At 44.2% G+C, this 17,170-nt stretch overlaps 1 protein-coding gene across 1 annotated transcript in view; it reads left to right on the forward strand.

Annotated features, from left to right (window-relative positions):
• Positions 1-17,170, forward strand: part of LOC124775662 (dynein axonemal heavy chain 8-like) — a 605,208-nt gene that overhangs the window by 337,523 nt on the left and 250,515 nt on the right. Inside the window, exon 27 of the mRNA XM_047250489.1 lies at positions 14,302-16,008. Within this exon, the coding sequence (XP_047106445.1) occupies positions 14,302-16,008 (1,707 nt within the window). The remainder of the gene's footprint in view (positions 1-14,301; positions 16,009-17,170) is intronic.

Raw genomic sequence — 17,170 nt, forward strand, 5'->3', positions numbered from 1 at the left:
TAATTTACAATTTGTTTCTGACACGTTATCCACTAGCACATAATAAAGAACTTTTGTCTCTGACGAATCGATCACATTTACTTTCCAGACGTTTTAAAATTATTGGTTGTGCCCTAACATTGTTTATCACTTCACAATTCCTTACGTTACGCCGAATAATACAATACGACGCACACATTTTGCGCAGCGTCAATCACAGGCTCAATGGCTCGACATGCGACCGGCCTTCTTGCTTCCTATGGCCCGGACAATCGGAAGATGGTGGGTTAATACCCGCTCACAAAGATTATCCAATCGCCATTGTCCTTCAGTGTAAGAGTCTAGTGCACCTATCGGCGGTACGAAGGCATTTTTGAGTCTTTTACAATGTGATGCACCATGCTGTCCGTGTGCTGCTGTGTGAATCGAATCTTCAGGTACCATACCCAATCAAGTGGCATTATTTCGATTATTCACAGGATGGTTTCGCTGACCACAACTTCCCACTGTCTCGACTTCATTGTACTACAGTCGGAAATGCATCTGTACAAGAAAGCCACCCTTCTCGTTCCAGATACCTTTCCACGCATACCCGAGTTGTCTCCCTGGCAACCTCATTACGAATACCGTAGCATCGTATTACGGAATTATGTCAGAAAGATACACTACAGCAACAACAATTAAACAGGATTTAAGTACAGGAATTCCTTGGCAGCACTCTCCCATAATTGAGAGCATATCTTGTTGTTTTGAAGGCGTGTAGATATTGTATTCTACAATGCGGGTTGGCGGGAAGTAGATTGTGGTACGACCACTGCGAAAGCCATTGTATTATCGTACTTGTTATGTCGATAAACATTTGTTCACCACGTCTTCCTTCCCCGACTTGTTCCGTCTCGGGTGCCGTTCTGTCTCAAACTGTCAGCTACAACTAAGGAGCAGCGCTACTCGGTCGCTGCTAGAGTAGTGGTTATTCTTCGTGTTTTATCGTCGCTATTATTACATATCGAGGAAACAAATATCGTACTAGATCCAAAGGGCACGTATAATTCCGCTAATATGGTTTGTAATAGAAACACACGGACTTTTCTGTTGGCACAGGGCGTCGCATTAAACTTGTGATGAGCAGTATTTGTTTGGTCTGGCTCCATCTACACATTGCAAAAGCGAAATTTCTTATATCTTGCGACAGACCAGAGCGGTGAATGACTCTTAGGAGAGACATTATGTTTTAAAAATTAAAGTGTTTGTGGCTGAAGTTGACGATATCTCCAAAACCACCCACTGCCAATCGCTGGGTTTTGTGTCTGGTGCTACCCTTGGTTCTCCGTGTTGGAGTCAACAGCAACAGGATCATGGGTTATCGGGACGTTGTAATTCAATAAGATAAAGCAAGACCGCTTGCCCGTTTTGTCCTGACCTACCTCGATACAGAGGGTGCTGGACTGTTGCCCTGGCCAGCACATTCTCCAGGTCTCTCAGCCAGCGAAAACATTCAGTTATGGAATCCCGAAAGACTCGCACGCCACCACTTGCCAGCCACTAAGACTGATCAGCGTCGACATAGAGCTGAAGAAGCGTAGAATGACAGCCGCATCTATCAGCCAAGCTCAGTTCGATTCAGTGACCAGCCGGGTTAGTGGCACTGCTGTTCCGGAGACAGTAGCACTCTCATACCAAATTTCTCAACCTGTATACCTCAAATCACCTACATATTTATTAATATTTTCTTTCTATTCTGCCGGCCGGAGTGGCCGTGCGGTTCTAGGCGCTACAGTCTGGAGCCGAGCGACCGCTACGGTCGCAGGTTCGAATCCTGCCTCGGGCATGGATGTGTGTGATGTCCTTAGGTAAGTTAGGTTTAATTAGTTCTAAGTTCTAGGCGACTGATGACCTCAGAAGTTAAGTCGCTTAGTGCTCAGAGCCATTTGAACCATTTGAACCTTTCTATTCTTCTGTGTATGCATAATAAAATTTCTTTATTTGGGACCCTTCTTGGTATTGCAGTGTTAAGGGACAGCAGTGTATGTTTGTGACATTCGATTCTTTGAACATGCCAGTCCATCCCAAGCACAGTTCAGGTAGATGCAACAGGGCATGAGACATGATTTTCACAGGCTCTCTTTGCTTCATCAGTTTCTTAGTCACTGGTATACTCAATACATAGCCTCACAGTCAAAGATCTATCACGATTTCATAACTGCAGTACAAGATCCTACACGAGGCCTGTCTTTACGTAAGTACAGTTTTGAAATAAAAATAAAACATATAGACTTATCGTAGCAATTTGATTTTTACATGAAGGGATGTGTTTTACTTTTCTACGTAATTCCCGCCAACATTAAGGCCCTCGTCGTATGGCACAGCCAGCTTTTGATTACTTACCTCGTCGAAATCTACCATCTGATTAGATAACCACTGCAATACGGTCATTTTGACATCTTCAATCGTTGTCGTGATGCTGAGCAGCCAAATGCTTCTCCAAATGCAAGAACACATGGTAGCCATTGGGCCCTAGATTGGGACTGTATGGAGGGTGATCAAGCTATTCCCAGTCAAATGATAAGATCAGCTTTTGAGTTCGATAGGTTGCTTGTGGATGGACATTGTCATGAAGCAAAACGATCCCCTTACTCAGTGTGCCAAGCCTTTTGTTCTGGGTTGAACTGCGCAGTTTTTTTTTTAAATCTCACATTAAGTTCTAGAATTTATTGTGCCACCATGAGACAAAAATCCACAAGCAATACCCCCTTCCTGTCCCAAAAAAACAGCTGAAATAATTCATTTTATCTTCACTTTTTTGCCTGGTGTTGAACGCCGCCATTCCATGGATTGCTGCCTTGATTCAGGTGTAACGAACCACGTGTGTTTCGTCGCTGACGACAGGTTAAATTAAAAACTCGTCATCTTCCTCACTGTACCGTTCTAGGAAAGCCAAAGAACTGGCTAAATGTTAGCTTTTATATACCTCAGTCAGCATTTTTGGTATCGAACTGAGCATAACTTTCGATAATGTAAACGTTCTGAAACAGTTGCATATAGGACACTTCTAACCTCTTGAGGAAACTCACCACACAACGTCGAAATCGTAAAACGTCTGTTCGCTCTCTCTTTTTCATCAACTTTCTGCATCAAATCATCAGTAATGACTGAAAGTCGCCTTCATCATGCACAGTCGTAAGGTCATCTTTAAAAGCTGTCACCCATTTCCGTACTATTGCGTCACTCATGGTGTTTTCCCTATACACTTCAGTGATCTGACGATGAATTTCAGCCGCTTTCATGCCTTTAATACTAAAAAAAGCGTGTATTCTACAGTCAGCGAGATTCTCAATCGGAAGATGCCTTTCAAACACTCACAAACAAAGGTAAACAAGCAGAATGACAATATAATGGTGTTTGTGGCATGCCAACAGATTGTAGCACACGGCGCACGTGTGCTGAATGCTGACCGTGGCACTGCAGCGGCGGGTTTTCAAAATGGTACTAATTTTAAAAACACAAGTTAAACGGGCAACATCTTGGTGGAACCCATTCTTAACACTCAATCTTTCTCCATCTCGTTCTCCAATCTGAGCAGCACGACGCTAGAACAAATCATCCAGAAACGTGCGTCTTGTCCAAAATCACTGTTTATTCAAAGGTTTGCATGTTATCATCAGCGGAGCTTCCCTGTCGTCATATGCAGTCAGCAAACCAGTACTTCTGCCGTATTGTCAGCACTAATGCTTTCCAGTCCCAATCTGTTTCTGGTTGCTTTCGTCTCGTCTCATGCTCAGTTTACCCTATTATTTCTCACTCTTCTACGGACTTGTCAACATCTCTTCTTGATTCCTTCTGTGCTGCTGCCATAGATTTCTGTTAAATGTCTTTACTTACCTTCTACGAAAACGTTATCAGGAAAATATTTAACACAGTGTCAATTAAACTAAAACTTCTGAAATACCATATTACTATTAACTTTAACTTCAGCCGTTTCACGTTCAATTTTCTTTGAAGATTTTACTGTTCAGTTCCTGCGCTCCCCGCCCCCACTCGTCCCCCACAATACTGTTTCATTACCGCCGATCGTAGTTTTCTCGATTCGTCTGAAATCTCCATAGCCATTCTATGTCTCATTTCTGCCACGAATTTGTGGTTCTCAAGAAGAGTACTAATTTTGTCTTTGTTCTCCACATTTGTCATCTGGTATCCTACTGTTTTAAGACTTTGCTGCATCTCTCTCCTGTCTTCTTTCTGACATTTCTCATTACAAGTTGTATAATTCTGTTTCCTTGCATTAGCAAGATGTGAAACAACTAAGAGATTCTTTCTTCTTCATTGTGCTGGCGACTGGTTCAGTCATTGAGGAGAATTCTCCAGACTCCTTCAACCTGACACTTTTAATTTATGCGAGTTCTGATGATGTCTCTTCTTTCACTTTTGAGGAGCTAATCAGTTCTTCCTTCATTTTTAATTTGGAAAAGGGTTTCGCAGTCACAAGTGGCTTCTGGGAAAGTATAGTGTGCTTAACTTCTGAGGTCATCAGTCCCCTAGAACATAGAACTACTTAAACCTAACTAACCTAAAGACATCACACACATCCATGCCCGAGGCAGGATTCGAATCTGCGACCGTAGCGGTCGCGCGGTTACGGACTGTAGCGCCTAGAACCGCTCCGCCATCCCGGCCGGCAGGTGTTTCTCAGTTAAGTTCTGCTTGATGATGGCTCCAAGATATTTAAACTGTTGTACTATGTTAAGTTTTTAATGACAATTAAGATTTTGCTTATACGCAGAGGTTTCATGGCCACAACAGTTTTCTCGAGATGTATTTGTAATCATATTATTAAGGCGATTTTTGGAGGTTTGTGATCTGGGCACGAACGTCTTCAATGTCAAGAGCTAAGTGAGCTAAATCATCCGCAAATCCCTGGCAGTTTGTTCTTATTGAGGGTTTTGCTCCAATGTGGGTCTTTGTTTCCCAAATCTTTATCACGTAATTGAAGGCTAATTTGAAAAGCAGGGTGGATAATCCATCATCTTGTCTATGGTTATTATTGTGAAAGCTTTTGAAATTTCTCCCCTTATCTTTACCTTGTGATCTTTATCGACTAAAGTTAGAGTAATGATTTTCATTAATTAGAATGAAGACCACATGTTCTGAGAATTTTTAAAAGTGTGAATATTGATACTATCATATTTTTTTAAAAATCTCTGGATGAAATGTAGAGCTGTTTGTTTCTGTATTTGTAATATTCCATTATTATTATTATTACTATTATTATTATATTGCTGATGTACTATGCGTATTGCAATTATTTGTGTGTCTATTATTATTATTATTATTATCATCATCATTATCAATATTATTATGAACTACTGCTGAACAGCACACATTGTAATGTTAACTATCTAAGCATGTCTTGTTAAATCTACCTCGAAATCTTACAGTTGAAATAAATGCCTAAATACATATTGCCTCAGAGATCGTATTTAGATATCTGTTACCGGGTCGAGGTTGGTTAATCTTCTCCAGTGAACTCAAGTTTGATTAAAGTCACGTTGCACTAGTACTTAATTTCTACAGGGTAACTGTTAACAGATGATGCCTAGAGCGCAGTAACTGAGAAGTGCAAGACAACGAAATGTAGGTTCGAAAACACAGCCTTGTTTAAACCGATTTGTGATGTGAAGTTGCACTGAGGCGTCATTTTGAAACAGAACTTGACTGCCGGTGGTATCGCGTAGCTCAGTCTTACGAAACTTACAGAACAACCAAATTGTCTTAAAATATAACGTAAAAACAAAAGGTTAATGCCTTTTTGTATCTGGTAGTAATAAATAATTAGCTCAGATTTATTTCGATGGCATTTTGCTGTCTCCTAACACAGGAGAAAGTAAAAGAGGAGGTTACAGGTCAGTCTGCAATCCCCGAGCAGTTAGGAACAAATGCAGAAAGACAAAGTTCCAGTACTGGCAACCTGAGTGCTTGGATCAACGCCAGACACAGTCACAGGGCATCTACGAGGGGGCCGGACTTTGGGACGTAATAGGATACTCACAGGGAACTCAACTGTCTGAATTAACTTATTTACACTCCTGGAAATGGAAAAAAGAACACATTGACACCGGTGTGTCAGACCCACCATACTTGCTCCGGACACTGCGAGAGGGCTGTACAAGCAATGATCACACGCACGGCACAGCGGACACACCAGGAACCGCGGTGTTGGCCGTCGAATGGCGCTAGCTGCGCAGCATTTGTGCACCGCCGCCGTCAGTGTCAGCCAGTTTGCCGTGGCATACGGAGCTCCATCGCAGTCTTTAACACTGGTAGCATGCCGCGACAGCGTGGACGTGAACCGTATGTGCAGTTGACGGACTTTGAACGAGGGCGTATAGTGGGCATGCGGGAGGCCGGGTGGACGTACCGCCGAATTGCTCAACACGTGGGGCGTGAGGTCTCCACAGTACATCGATGTTGTCGCCAGTGGTCGGCGGAAGGTGCACGTGCCCGTCGACCAGGCAGGGACCGGACCGCAGCGACGCACGGATGCACGCCAAGACCGTAGGATCCTACGCAGTGCCGTAGGGGACCGCACCGCCACTTCCCAGCAAATTAGCGACACTGTTGCTCCTGGGGTATCGGCGAGGACCATTCGCAACCGTCTCCATGAAGCTGGGCTACGGTCCCGCACACCGTTAGGCCGTCTTCCGCTCACGCCCCAACATCGTGCAGCCCGCCTCCAGTGGTGTCGCGACAGGCGTGAATGGAGGGACGAATGGAGACGTGTCGTCTTCAGCGATGAGAGTCGCTTCTGCCTTGGTGCCAATGATGGTCGTATGCGTGTTTGGCGCCGTGCAGGTGAGCGCCACAATCAGGACTGCATACGACCGAGGCACACAGGGCCAACACCCGGCATCATGGTGTGGGGAGCGATCTCCTACACTGGCCGTACACCACTGGTGATCGTCGAGGGGACACTGAATAGTGCACGGTCATCGAACCCATCGTTCTACCATTCCTAGACCGGCAAGGGAACTTGCTGTTCCAACAGGACAATGCACGTCCGCATGTATCCCGTGCCACCCAACGTGCTCTAGAAGGTGTAAGTCAACTACCCTGGCCAGCAAGATCTCCGGATCTGTCCCCCATTGAGCATGTTTGGGACTGGATGAAGCGTCGTCTCACGCGGTCTGCACGTCCAGCACGAACGCTGGTCCAACTGAGGCGCCAGGTGGAAATGGCATGGCAAGCCGTTCCACAGGACTACATCCAGCATCTCTACGATCGTCTCCATGGGAGAATAGCAGCCTGCATTGCTGCGAAAGGTGGATATACACTGTACTAGTGCCGACATTGTGCATGCTCTGTTGCCTGTGTCTATGTGCCTGTGGTTCTGTCAGTGTGATCATGTGATGTATCTGACCCCAGGAATGTGTCAATAAAGTTTCCCCTTCCTGGGACAATGAATTCACGGTGTTCTTATTTCAATTTCCAGGAGTGTATTTGCTTCAGATTAGCTACTTCACTGTTGCCTAATTCTATGAACCGGAAAATCAAAGGATGCAACTGGTTGCACAACAGAATTCATTGTCTGAGTCCCTGGGGCGAAGGCTAACAGAAGTAGCAATCACTAGCAGTATTGTAAAGTACAGCATTGAGAGCAACACTCCATGTGAAAAAACAGACTTGCTGGAACTTACCCGAGACTTGAGACAAGAGACATGGAGAGGATGTTCCTTCGAACTCCTCTGAATATAAAAAACCTGGGTTTTTAAAGGATTGTGGTGACGTCTGGTTTCTCTCTATCGGTAGGCGGCCCGCCAGTCTGTCGTCACTTTACGGGCGTCGCCAATCTGTCGTGCGGCTCTGCACGTCCAGGGTGCCTCAAGCCAACCACTTTCTGATTCCTCCCCTTATCCCACTCTGTAGGTTGGGATATTCCTGACTTTTACATTAACAAACCCCATGTTTGATAGCAACAGCTTTCAGCTGAAAGCTAAACTTCACTTCCGTTCCTATTACGGCTAGTAATATCGTGTTATATCTCACTTGGCCCCGCCCTAGAGGATCTCGTGGGTTGGACCCGCTGTTCCCATCTCACTCTAATCCGTGTAAATCTACTGAAGTTGCTGTTCTCAGGAGCGTTTTTCACGTTTGCTGCTTCTGCTAACACGCACTTGTTTGTGGCCATCTTCCACTGTAACACGTTACAACAGCGTCAAGGCACTGTATGAAGTTACCAGTTAATTCTATGAAGCGAAATCTCTATCCTGGGACAGCTGCCCAGAGCGTTACGATTCGCTGGCCTTACCATTACAGTTTACTTCCAATAACGTAACCTTTAACACTTTTCATGATCTCAGCATTGTCTCTGATTTCCTATCCTGGAGTGCCCTCGTCAGCTTCCAACAGCCTTAAGCTTAACATTGTAAGGTGTCAGTACACGACAGCTGTTTGAGATATTTATACAGGTTACAAGCTTCTAGGACTTGTAGAGAAGACTGAGAAGACAATATTTTGAATTGGAACCCATGTTCGGAAGCTTACCGTTGCAGTGCTGCAGCCGTTTGAAAACATATTTGCTAGACAGATATGCAACACGTTAGTCATGGTCGGATTGGCTGGTGTCATTTAACGTCTGTTCTATCTCCCTGACCTGGTTAGAGCCTCATTCACGTGTCTGGTAGTGTTACAGCAACATGGTTGAGTTCACATTTGCAGAATACATCGACATACTCCTTCTGTATGGCGAAGCTCCGAGCTCACGGTAATGGAAAAGCTGCTCGTTGCCTTTATCAAGATCACTATCCACAACGTATGACTCCATCGCATACCCTTTTCGCTACAATTATGCAATTGTTTCGAGAAAGGGTAACTTCACTGACAGCAGGCTCGACAGTGGTGCTCCGAGAAGACGCCGAATACCCGAAGTGGAAAAGGCCGTACTGCATCACGTTGAACCGAACGCTCGACCAGTCTACGAGCAATTTCTTTGGTTACTAATGAGTGGAACTGCAAAGAAATTATCATAGGTTTTGCCGATGTAATTCACTTGATGTGAAAACAATTAAGGAGTGGTATTGTAAATTGCTGGCAACTGGAAGTATTCTGAAACGTTTTCTGAGGCATGTCGTAGTGCTTCGGAAGTGACAGAGGAGGACATCTGACAAGCGTTGCCCAGAAGCCCACTGTAAATCGATTCGGCAGGCATCTAGGCAACTTAATGTACTTCGAGCAACACTGCATCGTGTAGTGCACCATCGTCTACTTCCAAAAAGCAAATTTTGCAACGTCTGGTGCCGAACAACAAACCACGCCGACAATAATTTGCCATGGACATGCTGCAGCGTATTAACAAGAATGCCAGATTCCAGGAAAGATGTTTACTCTCAGATGAGGTATCCTTGCATGTATCAGAAACAGATAATCGGCATAGTGTTGGGATTTGCGGCTCGCAGCATCTGCACGCTATCATTGAACGTGTTCGTGAACATCTGATGTGAGTTAATGCATGACATGATTGTTGGACCGTTCTTCTTTGCAGAAAACACAGTGAATGGGTCAGTGTAACTGGACATGTTGGAACAGGTTGTTCACACTCAGATACAAGACTTGCAACACCTCATCATCTTTCAACTGGATGCGGCTCTGCCACCTTGGTCAACAGCTGTTCGTAAGTTCCTGGATACGAAATTTCCCAGTCGCTGGATAGACGTGGAGGACACATTGACAGGCCACCACGTTCCGCCGACATTTCCCCACTGGGTTTCTTCTTGTGCAGGTTCTTATGCAACCAAATTGGACAATATTCCTGTGTGTAGACGTTGTATCGCTGAATTGATTGCAACTATGGCGGAGGACATGTTTGGGAAACCATGGCAAGAAACTGAATGCAGTTTCCATATTCCTCGTGCTAGAAATGGTTCACATGCAGCTTTACGTTATTTAGATGTGCCAATATGCCATCGGCAGTTGCGCCTCCAACGAACGTGGCTGAAAAGTGCTTGTCTCAAATAGGCTATTTCAAGTTATATGGTCCACACAAAGTTTACGTTCCCAACACTTCGACGTTCAATAACGCACTGTTTATGGCCAGATCGAGTCACATCTATCATAATTTGTGCACAGATAAATGCTCAGTCACATACTGCACTCTCTTGATGTCCTATAATGTGATTATCCGAGTGCAGTAACCTAACATAGACGTACTGATTCACAATGATTTACATGTGGCGAGTAAATCATTAACACATTCACTGAATAAAGTTGACAAATATTGTCCTTGAAGTCTAACAGGCATCTCGGTACAAAAACGATGTGCACAGTAAATATAATATGAAAGTAACACAATTCACAGTGCAATACTGTTGTCACAGTTTGCAGATTAACACAGCTCATGAAGTTAAGTGCCTGTTAATAGCCAGTCACTAAAAACTGTCACTGAATAAACTCTCAGGCACAGAATTTAGATAAAACTGGGCACCTTTTACGACTTGTGGTAACCCGTCTGCATATGTTGTGCGGTTATTTTGGGCACAGATCTTGCTCAATCATAACCTTCCGCAGGCTAACTAATATGCCTTCCAACAGCATTTCCTTTATAATATTACAATACTTAAAACCTAAGTTATCTAGTGTCGTTTGCTTTATTTTCATGAGTTACAATTAATAATTTATGTAACTTCCTGGCAGATTAAAACTGTGTGCCCGACCGAGACTCGAACTCGGGACCTTTGCCTTTCGCGGGCAAGTGCTCTACCATCTGAGCTACCGAAGCACGACTCACGCCCGGTACTCACAGCTTTACTTCTGCCAGTATCTCGTCTCCTACCTTCCAAACTTTACAGAAGCTCTCCTGCGAACCTTGCAGAACTAGCACTCCTGAAAGAAAGGATATTGCGGAGACATGGCTTAGCCACAGCCTGGGGGATGTTTCCAGAATGAGATTTTCACTCTGCAGCGGAGTGTGCGCTGTTATGAAACTTCCTGGCAGATTAAAACTGTGTGCCCGACCGAGACTCGAACTCGGGACCTTTGCCTTTCGCGGGCAAGTGCTCTACCATCTGAGCTACCGAAGCACGACTCACGCCCGGTACTCACAGCTTTACTTCTGCCAGTATCTCGTCTCCTACCTTCCAAACTTTACAGAAGCTCCACCGGGTGTGAGTCGTGCTTCGGTAGCTCAGATGGTAGAGCACTTGCCCGCGAAAGGCAAAGGTCCCGAGTTCGAGTCTCGGTCGGGCACACAGTTTTAATCTGCCAGGAAGTTTCATATCAGCGCACACTCCGCTGCAGAGTGAAAATCTCATTCTGGAATAATTTTTGTGTCTGAATAACTGAATAGTGGAATAAGATTTGATTGACTGAGAACTTTTAGATAAAACAATAATTTCTACTATCAAAAAGATGCTCATATCGGAGCACAAAAAATTCCTGCTTATTTTAAAAGACACAGACTGATAAGTGGGATACAAGCTACCACATTCTACCTTCCTCGGTACCTTTGAAAATTTCCAAAAAAATTTGGTATGCGAACATATTCGCGCCTTTTTAACATGCAACTCACCTCAGAGTCCCACAAGCTCCCCTAACTGAAACTCACCCACGCCCACTAGTCCAACGCTGTAAGTTGCTCGTACCCTTCCACTTCCAGTTGCCCTTTCTCATTCATTTATTCAGCCCAACTCATTCTCATTATCTCTGTGATTCTCTCTGCCATTGTCTCCTGTGTCGCAGCTAAAGCCCCTTACTTCTGTCCTACTGCTACAGTTTTCCCTCACTGTCACTGTCTCCCTCTTGCTCTCACTTACTGCTAATACCTCATTCTTGCCTTCCTGCTGCTTCTACCTCTTCTCACCGTCACTATCTCTCGCTTTCCCGTTGTCATTGTCATATACTGTGTCTCTCTTTATCATTGGCTCTCATCCACTTCCACTTTCTCCTTCTACCACTGTCTCCTTCACTCTTTTCCTAGCACTGTTCTGTCGCTGTCAACGTATGTTCCACTGCCACTGTGTCCCTCTCTTTTTCTCACACCTCCATTGCCTCCCTCGCTCTTTCTAAAACACAACCATTGCCGAATATCTTCCATTACTTATTACTTTTCCGTTCCTTTGCCAGTGCTGCTACCTTCTTCTCTCACAGCATAAAATAGTGCGAATATGTTCGGATGGCAAAATTTTTGGGAAAATAATTAAAGGTGCTGAGGATGGTAGAATGATGCAGCTGGTACCCCACCAGTCAGAGTCTTTTAACGTAAGTAGGAACATATTCGCATTTTTTGTGCTCCGACGAGACCATTTTTTCCTTTCTATTCCCTGCTCAGCATGACATGCAACGCATACGAAAAGAAATATATTGGTCAGTAAAGACTATATAGTTAACATAGTAAAATACAAATAACGCAAAACTAATTTTACACCTCAGATTGGATTTGATGTGCACAAAAATTTTGTATGTTCTTCAGTACTACAACATGAGGTTCCCATATGACAACTACAGCATATTTCTCCGTCCTAAGTCACGTTGTAAACTACGTTTTCGCCTCACCCCGGATTTTACTCGTGTATTTTACGTGTACAAGTAGCGTAACTTTGAACCTTTGCACCTCGAAAACGAATAAAGGTGTGAGGAAAATTTTCAAGGCTGTTCGAGGGCAGGATACATCGTAAAAATTACAGCCATCTGTTGCGCATAGCCTTCTCAGAATCCGCTTCTGGGTTTTGGTACCCAAAAAACAAGCGTTTGGGATGATTCTCGGTAACAGATAATGATTTTTGAAAACGTTAAATGGCTCTTATACACACGTGCCTGGAGAATGCAACGTTAAAATTTGAGCAATTTGTTGCAGTTATTTATTATTTAGGTGCCGCGTCATACCGGATTTTATGTGTAGAAATAGGATAACCTTGAACCTCTGCATCTAGGAAACGGAGCAAGATATCAAGAAAATTATCGGGGTTGTTCGAGATTGGGATTTTAGGAATATATTGTAAAAATTTCTGCCATTTGCTGTGCATAGCCGTTTTGGAATCCTCGGCTGGGTTTTGGTCTGTTGGCGATGGCGAAAAAATACAGTAAACAAATCTTTTTGTGGGGTTTTCCGACGAACTGCCCATGAACTAATAAATGGTGCCTTCATAACCCCATCAAACTCACCGTAGACCACATCAAATGCAAAAAGGACCAAACGACTTGCTCCATTTACCTAAGCAGGAGGAAATATGTAATACTCGTATTTTGACCGTGTGCTGTAGGATAGAGACACTAAAACAGTCCTTCTGTTGGGTATGCAAATGGTCTCTGGCACAAGGGCTGGCGAAAACAATTGGCTGTATCTTTTTATCACCAACAGAACCCTAAGTATGAGCACCAGAAAATCCCATTTTTATGCGCGGCGTCTGGAACATACTAGGTATGCATGCTGTCGCATGCCTACCGATTAAATTACACTGGCTAGTTAGCCAAAATATGAAATTCTATTTCAGTAACAGTGTTTCAGCTATGAATGCTTTTAAGTCTGAAACTAAATGAGTGCGCCGGCCGCGGTGGTCTCGCGGTTCTAAGCGCGCAGTCCGGAACCGTGCGACTGCTACGGTCGCAGGTTCGAATCCTGCCTCGGGCATGGATGTGTGTGATGTCCTTAGGTTAGTTAGGTTTAAGTAATTCTAAGTTCTAGGGGACTGATGACCACAGCAGTTGAGTCCCTTAGTGCTCATAGCCATTTGAACCATTTGAACTAAATGAGTGCAAATGTTACTATCGTATCTTCAACATTGGCTGTATAATTGTTTCACTTATTTATATGTATATTTGATCGACTTTAACAGGACGTTAGTTATTGGGTGTATATTTACATACATTGTAATTAGCACGCTTTTTAGGTAAATTAATTACAGATACTCTCAGGAGTTCTAATCAACCAAAAGAATGTAATGGATAATGGAGTTATGTTGGCTAAACCCCCAGTTAATATTCAAGATTCTTGTTACTGTGCGCATGCCATATAAATAATACTACTGAAAATATTTGCAAAAATAAATTTTTTTGGTGGGGGGGGGAGAATAAAAACATAACAGGGGGAACAAATCCTCCTGCTTTTTTGCAAGGTGTAATAATTATTATTAAATAAATTCTTTGAGATGCTGTAGCATATGTTACAATTTCATTATAATATCAACTGTATTTTTTTCTGGACCTTTTAAATGTGGGATGTTTAGATGGGACTCCGTGTAGAATGGTTTTACATGCCTGTGAGGCACACGAGTATAGCACCTAACATTTAAATTAAAAGTCAATCTTACTATAAAAGTTAATCTTCTCCTTTTTTTTTAGGGCCTCATCGAAAGGACAGGAGGGGATTCAAATATCAGCGACCTACACCTCCAGCGGCTGTTCTTGTTTGCTCTTATGTGGAGCCTGGGTGCTGTTCTGGAATTGGACGACAGAGACAAGCTGGAGGAGTTCGTTCTCGAACACCCGACCAGGTACAAATGGCCTAAACTCAACGAAGGGGATTCGATTTTCGAGTTCATGGTGAACGAAGAAGGCGAATGGCAACACTGGTCAGAAAGAGTGGAAGAGTACATCTACCCCACAGACTCAGTCCCAGAATATTCGAGCATATTGGTGCCAAACGTGGACAATGTGCGCTCGACATATCTCATGGACACCATTGCCCGGCAAGGGAAAGCTGTATTATTTATCGGTGAGCAAGGAACGGCTAAGACGGTAATGGTGAAGGGTTACATGTTGAACTACGACCCGGAATTTCACCTGCAAAAGAGTCTTAACTTCTCCTCCGCCACAACGCCAAATATGGTTCAGAGAACAATAGAGAGTTATGTAGACAAGAGAGTTGGCACGACCTACGGGCCACCAGGTGGTCGTAAGATGACCATATTCATTGACGATATCAATATGCCTGTAATCAACGAATGGGGTGACCAAGTAACGAATGAAATAGTCCGTCAGCTTATGGAAATGAAAGGTTTCTATTCCCTGGACAAACCGGGAGATTTCTCAACCATTGTAGACATACAATTGTTAGCGGCTATGAACCATCCCGGTGGCGGGAGGAACGACATACCTCCACGACTTAAGAGACAATTCAACGTCTTCAACTGCACATTACCGTCCAATCGTTCTATGGATAAGATATTCAGTGTAATAGGCATGGGTTATTTCTGTATCGAACGATTCAAGCAGGAAATTGTTGATTTTGTACCAAAACTCGTGCCTTTAACTCGTCGACTTTGGCAACAGACAAAAATCAAAATGCTCCCGACACCGGCAAAGTTCCATTACGTATTTAATCTACGAGATTTGTCCCGAATCTGGGGAGGCATGCTGTACATACAAGACGCTGAGCTTCCTGACATCAGAACTTTGCTGAAGTTGTGGATGCACGAATGTAAGCGCGTCATTTCTGATCGCTTTACTAACGAGGCCGATCGCACTTGGTTCGACCTGAACATAAGAAGCTGTATAAAATCTGAACTGACCGAAGAAGACATTCAGCATTTCGACCCCGAAGAGGAATACTTCGTCGATTTTCTCCGCGAACCTCCGGAGCCTACGGGTGAAGAAGGTGAAGAAGACCTGTCTCTCGAAGCTCCGAAGATCTATGAGAAAATACCGAGTTTCGAGTTCGTGACGGACAAAGTGCGCACTTTCATGGCGGGTTACAATGAGACAGTACGCGGAGCTCAGATGGACTTGGTGTTTTTCCGAGACGCTCTCATCCACCTGATGATCATCTCGCGCATCATCCGGACTCCACGCGGCAGCGCCATGCTGGTCGGCGTGGGCGGATCTGGCAAGCAGTCCCTGACGCGGCTGGCCACTTTCATCGCAGGCTACCGCTGCTTCCAGATCACCCTCACTCGCGCCTACAGCACCAGCAACTTCCTGGAAGACCTCAAGCTCTTGTACAGGGCGGCGGGCTTCGAAGGAGTCGGCGTCAGCTTCGTCTTCACCGACAATGAGATCAAAGAAGAATCTTTCCTAGAGTATCTTAACAACGTGCTGAGTGCTGGAGAGGTGAGTGTTTTCATGTTCTGTCCAGAAGTATTAAACTACAGATCCATACGTCTTTAATACGAGGCGTGTTTTTTAAGTAAGTACTGTTTTGCCACACCGCGGCCGCAGCGCTGCGGTCGGCGTTCTGCGCATGCGCACTGGGTACCTACACCTGTTGTCTACGCACTGACGCCATTACAGTCTGATTCTTCCTTGTTTAAGTTGTGTACTGAGTGTTTAAGATGCCTCCGATAATCGTGATTCCCGCCGATTGTGAAGTACGGGCTGTTGTAAGATTTCTTAGTGCTAAAGGCCTAATAGCGATCGATATTCATCGTGAGATCTGTGCAGTTTACGGAGAAAACATATGAGTGATGGAATGGTAAGAAAGTGTGTAAGCGCATTTAAAGATGGTCACACAGATGTGCATGATGAACAACGGAGTCAGAGTCCTTCGGTCGTTAATGAAAGTCTGGTGCAGGAAGTGGACAATAAGGTGAGAGAAAACAGACGCTTTACGATTTACTCCTTGCGGGATGACTTTCCTAATGTTTCTCGTAGTGTTTTGTGTGGCATTGTGACCGAGCACTTGAATTATCGAAAATTGTGCGCACGTTGGGTACCGAAAATGTTGACGGATGTGCACAAAACCAAACGTTTAGACAGTGCATTGACTTTCCTTGAGCGGTACCACAACGACAGTGATGATTTCTTAAGCCAAATTGTTATGGGCAATGAAACATTGGTGACCTACGTCACACCAGAATCAAAGCAATAGTCCATGGAATGGCGGCATTCAGATTCACCCAGAAAAGTGAAGTTCAAGCAAACAATTTCTGCCTGGAAAATCATGTGCACAGCTTTTTGGGAAAGAAAAGGAATATTGCTTGTGGAATTTCTGCCTCGTAATGAGACAATCAGTGAAGCAGCTTACTGTAAGACATTGCACAATCTGCGCCGTTCAATTCAGAACAAAAGAGCAAGGGCATCGTTTTGCTGCAAGACAATGCCCGTCCGCATGTGGAGAATCAGACCAAAGATCTCATCACATCTTTTCGATGGAAAACTCTAGATCATCCTCCATACAGCCCCGATCTTGCGCCCAGTGACTACCATCTGTTTCTGCACTTGAAGAAACACCTGGGCGGGCAATGTCTTCAAGACGATGATGAAGTCAAAACAG

The sequence above is a fragment of the Schistocerca piceifrons genome, chromosome 2 (assembly GCF_021461385.2).
Source record: "Schistocerca piceifrons isolate TAMUIC-IGC-003096 chromosome 2, iqSchPice1.1, whole genome shotgun sequence".
Lineage (NCBI taxonomy): Eukaryota > Metazoa > Arthropoda > Insecta > Orthoptera > Acrididae > Schistocerca > Schistocerca piceifrons.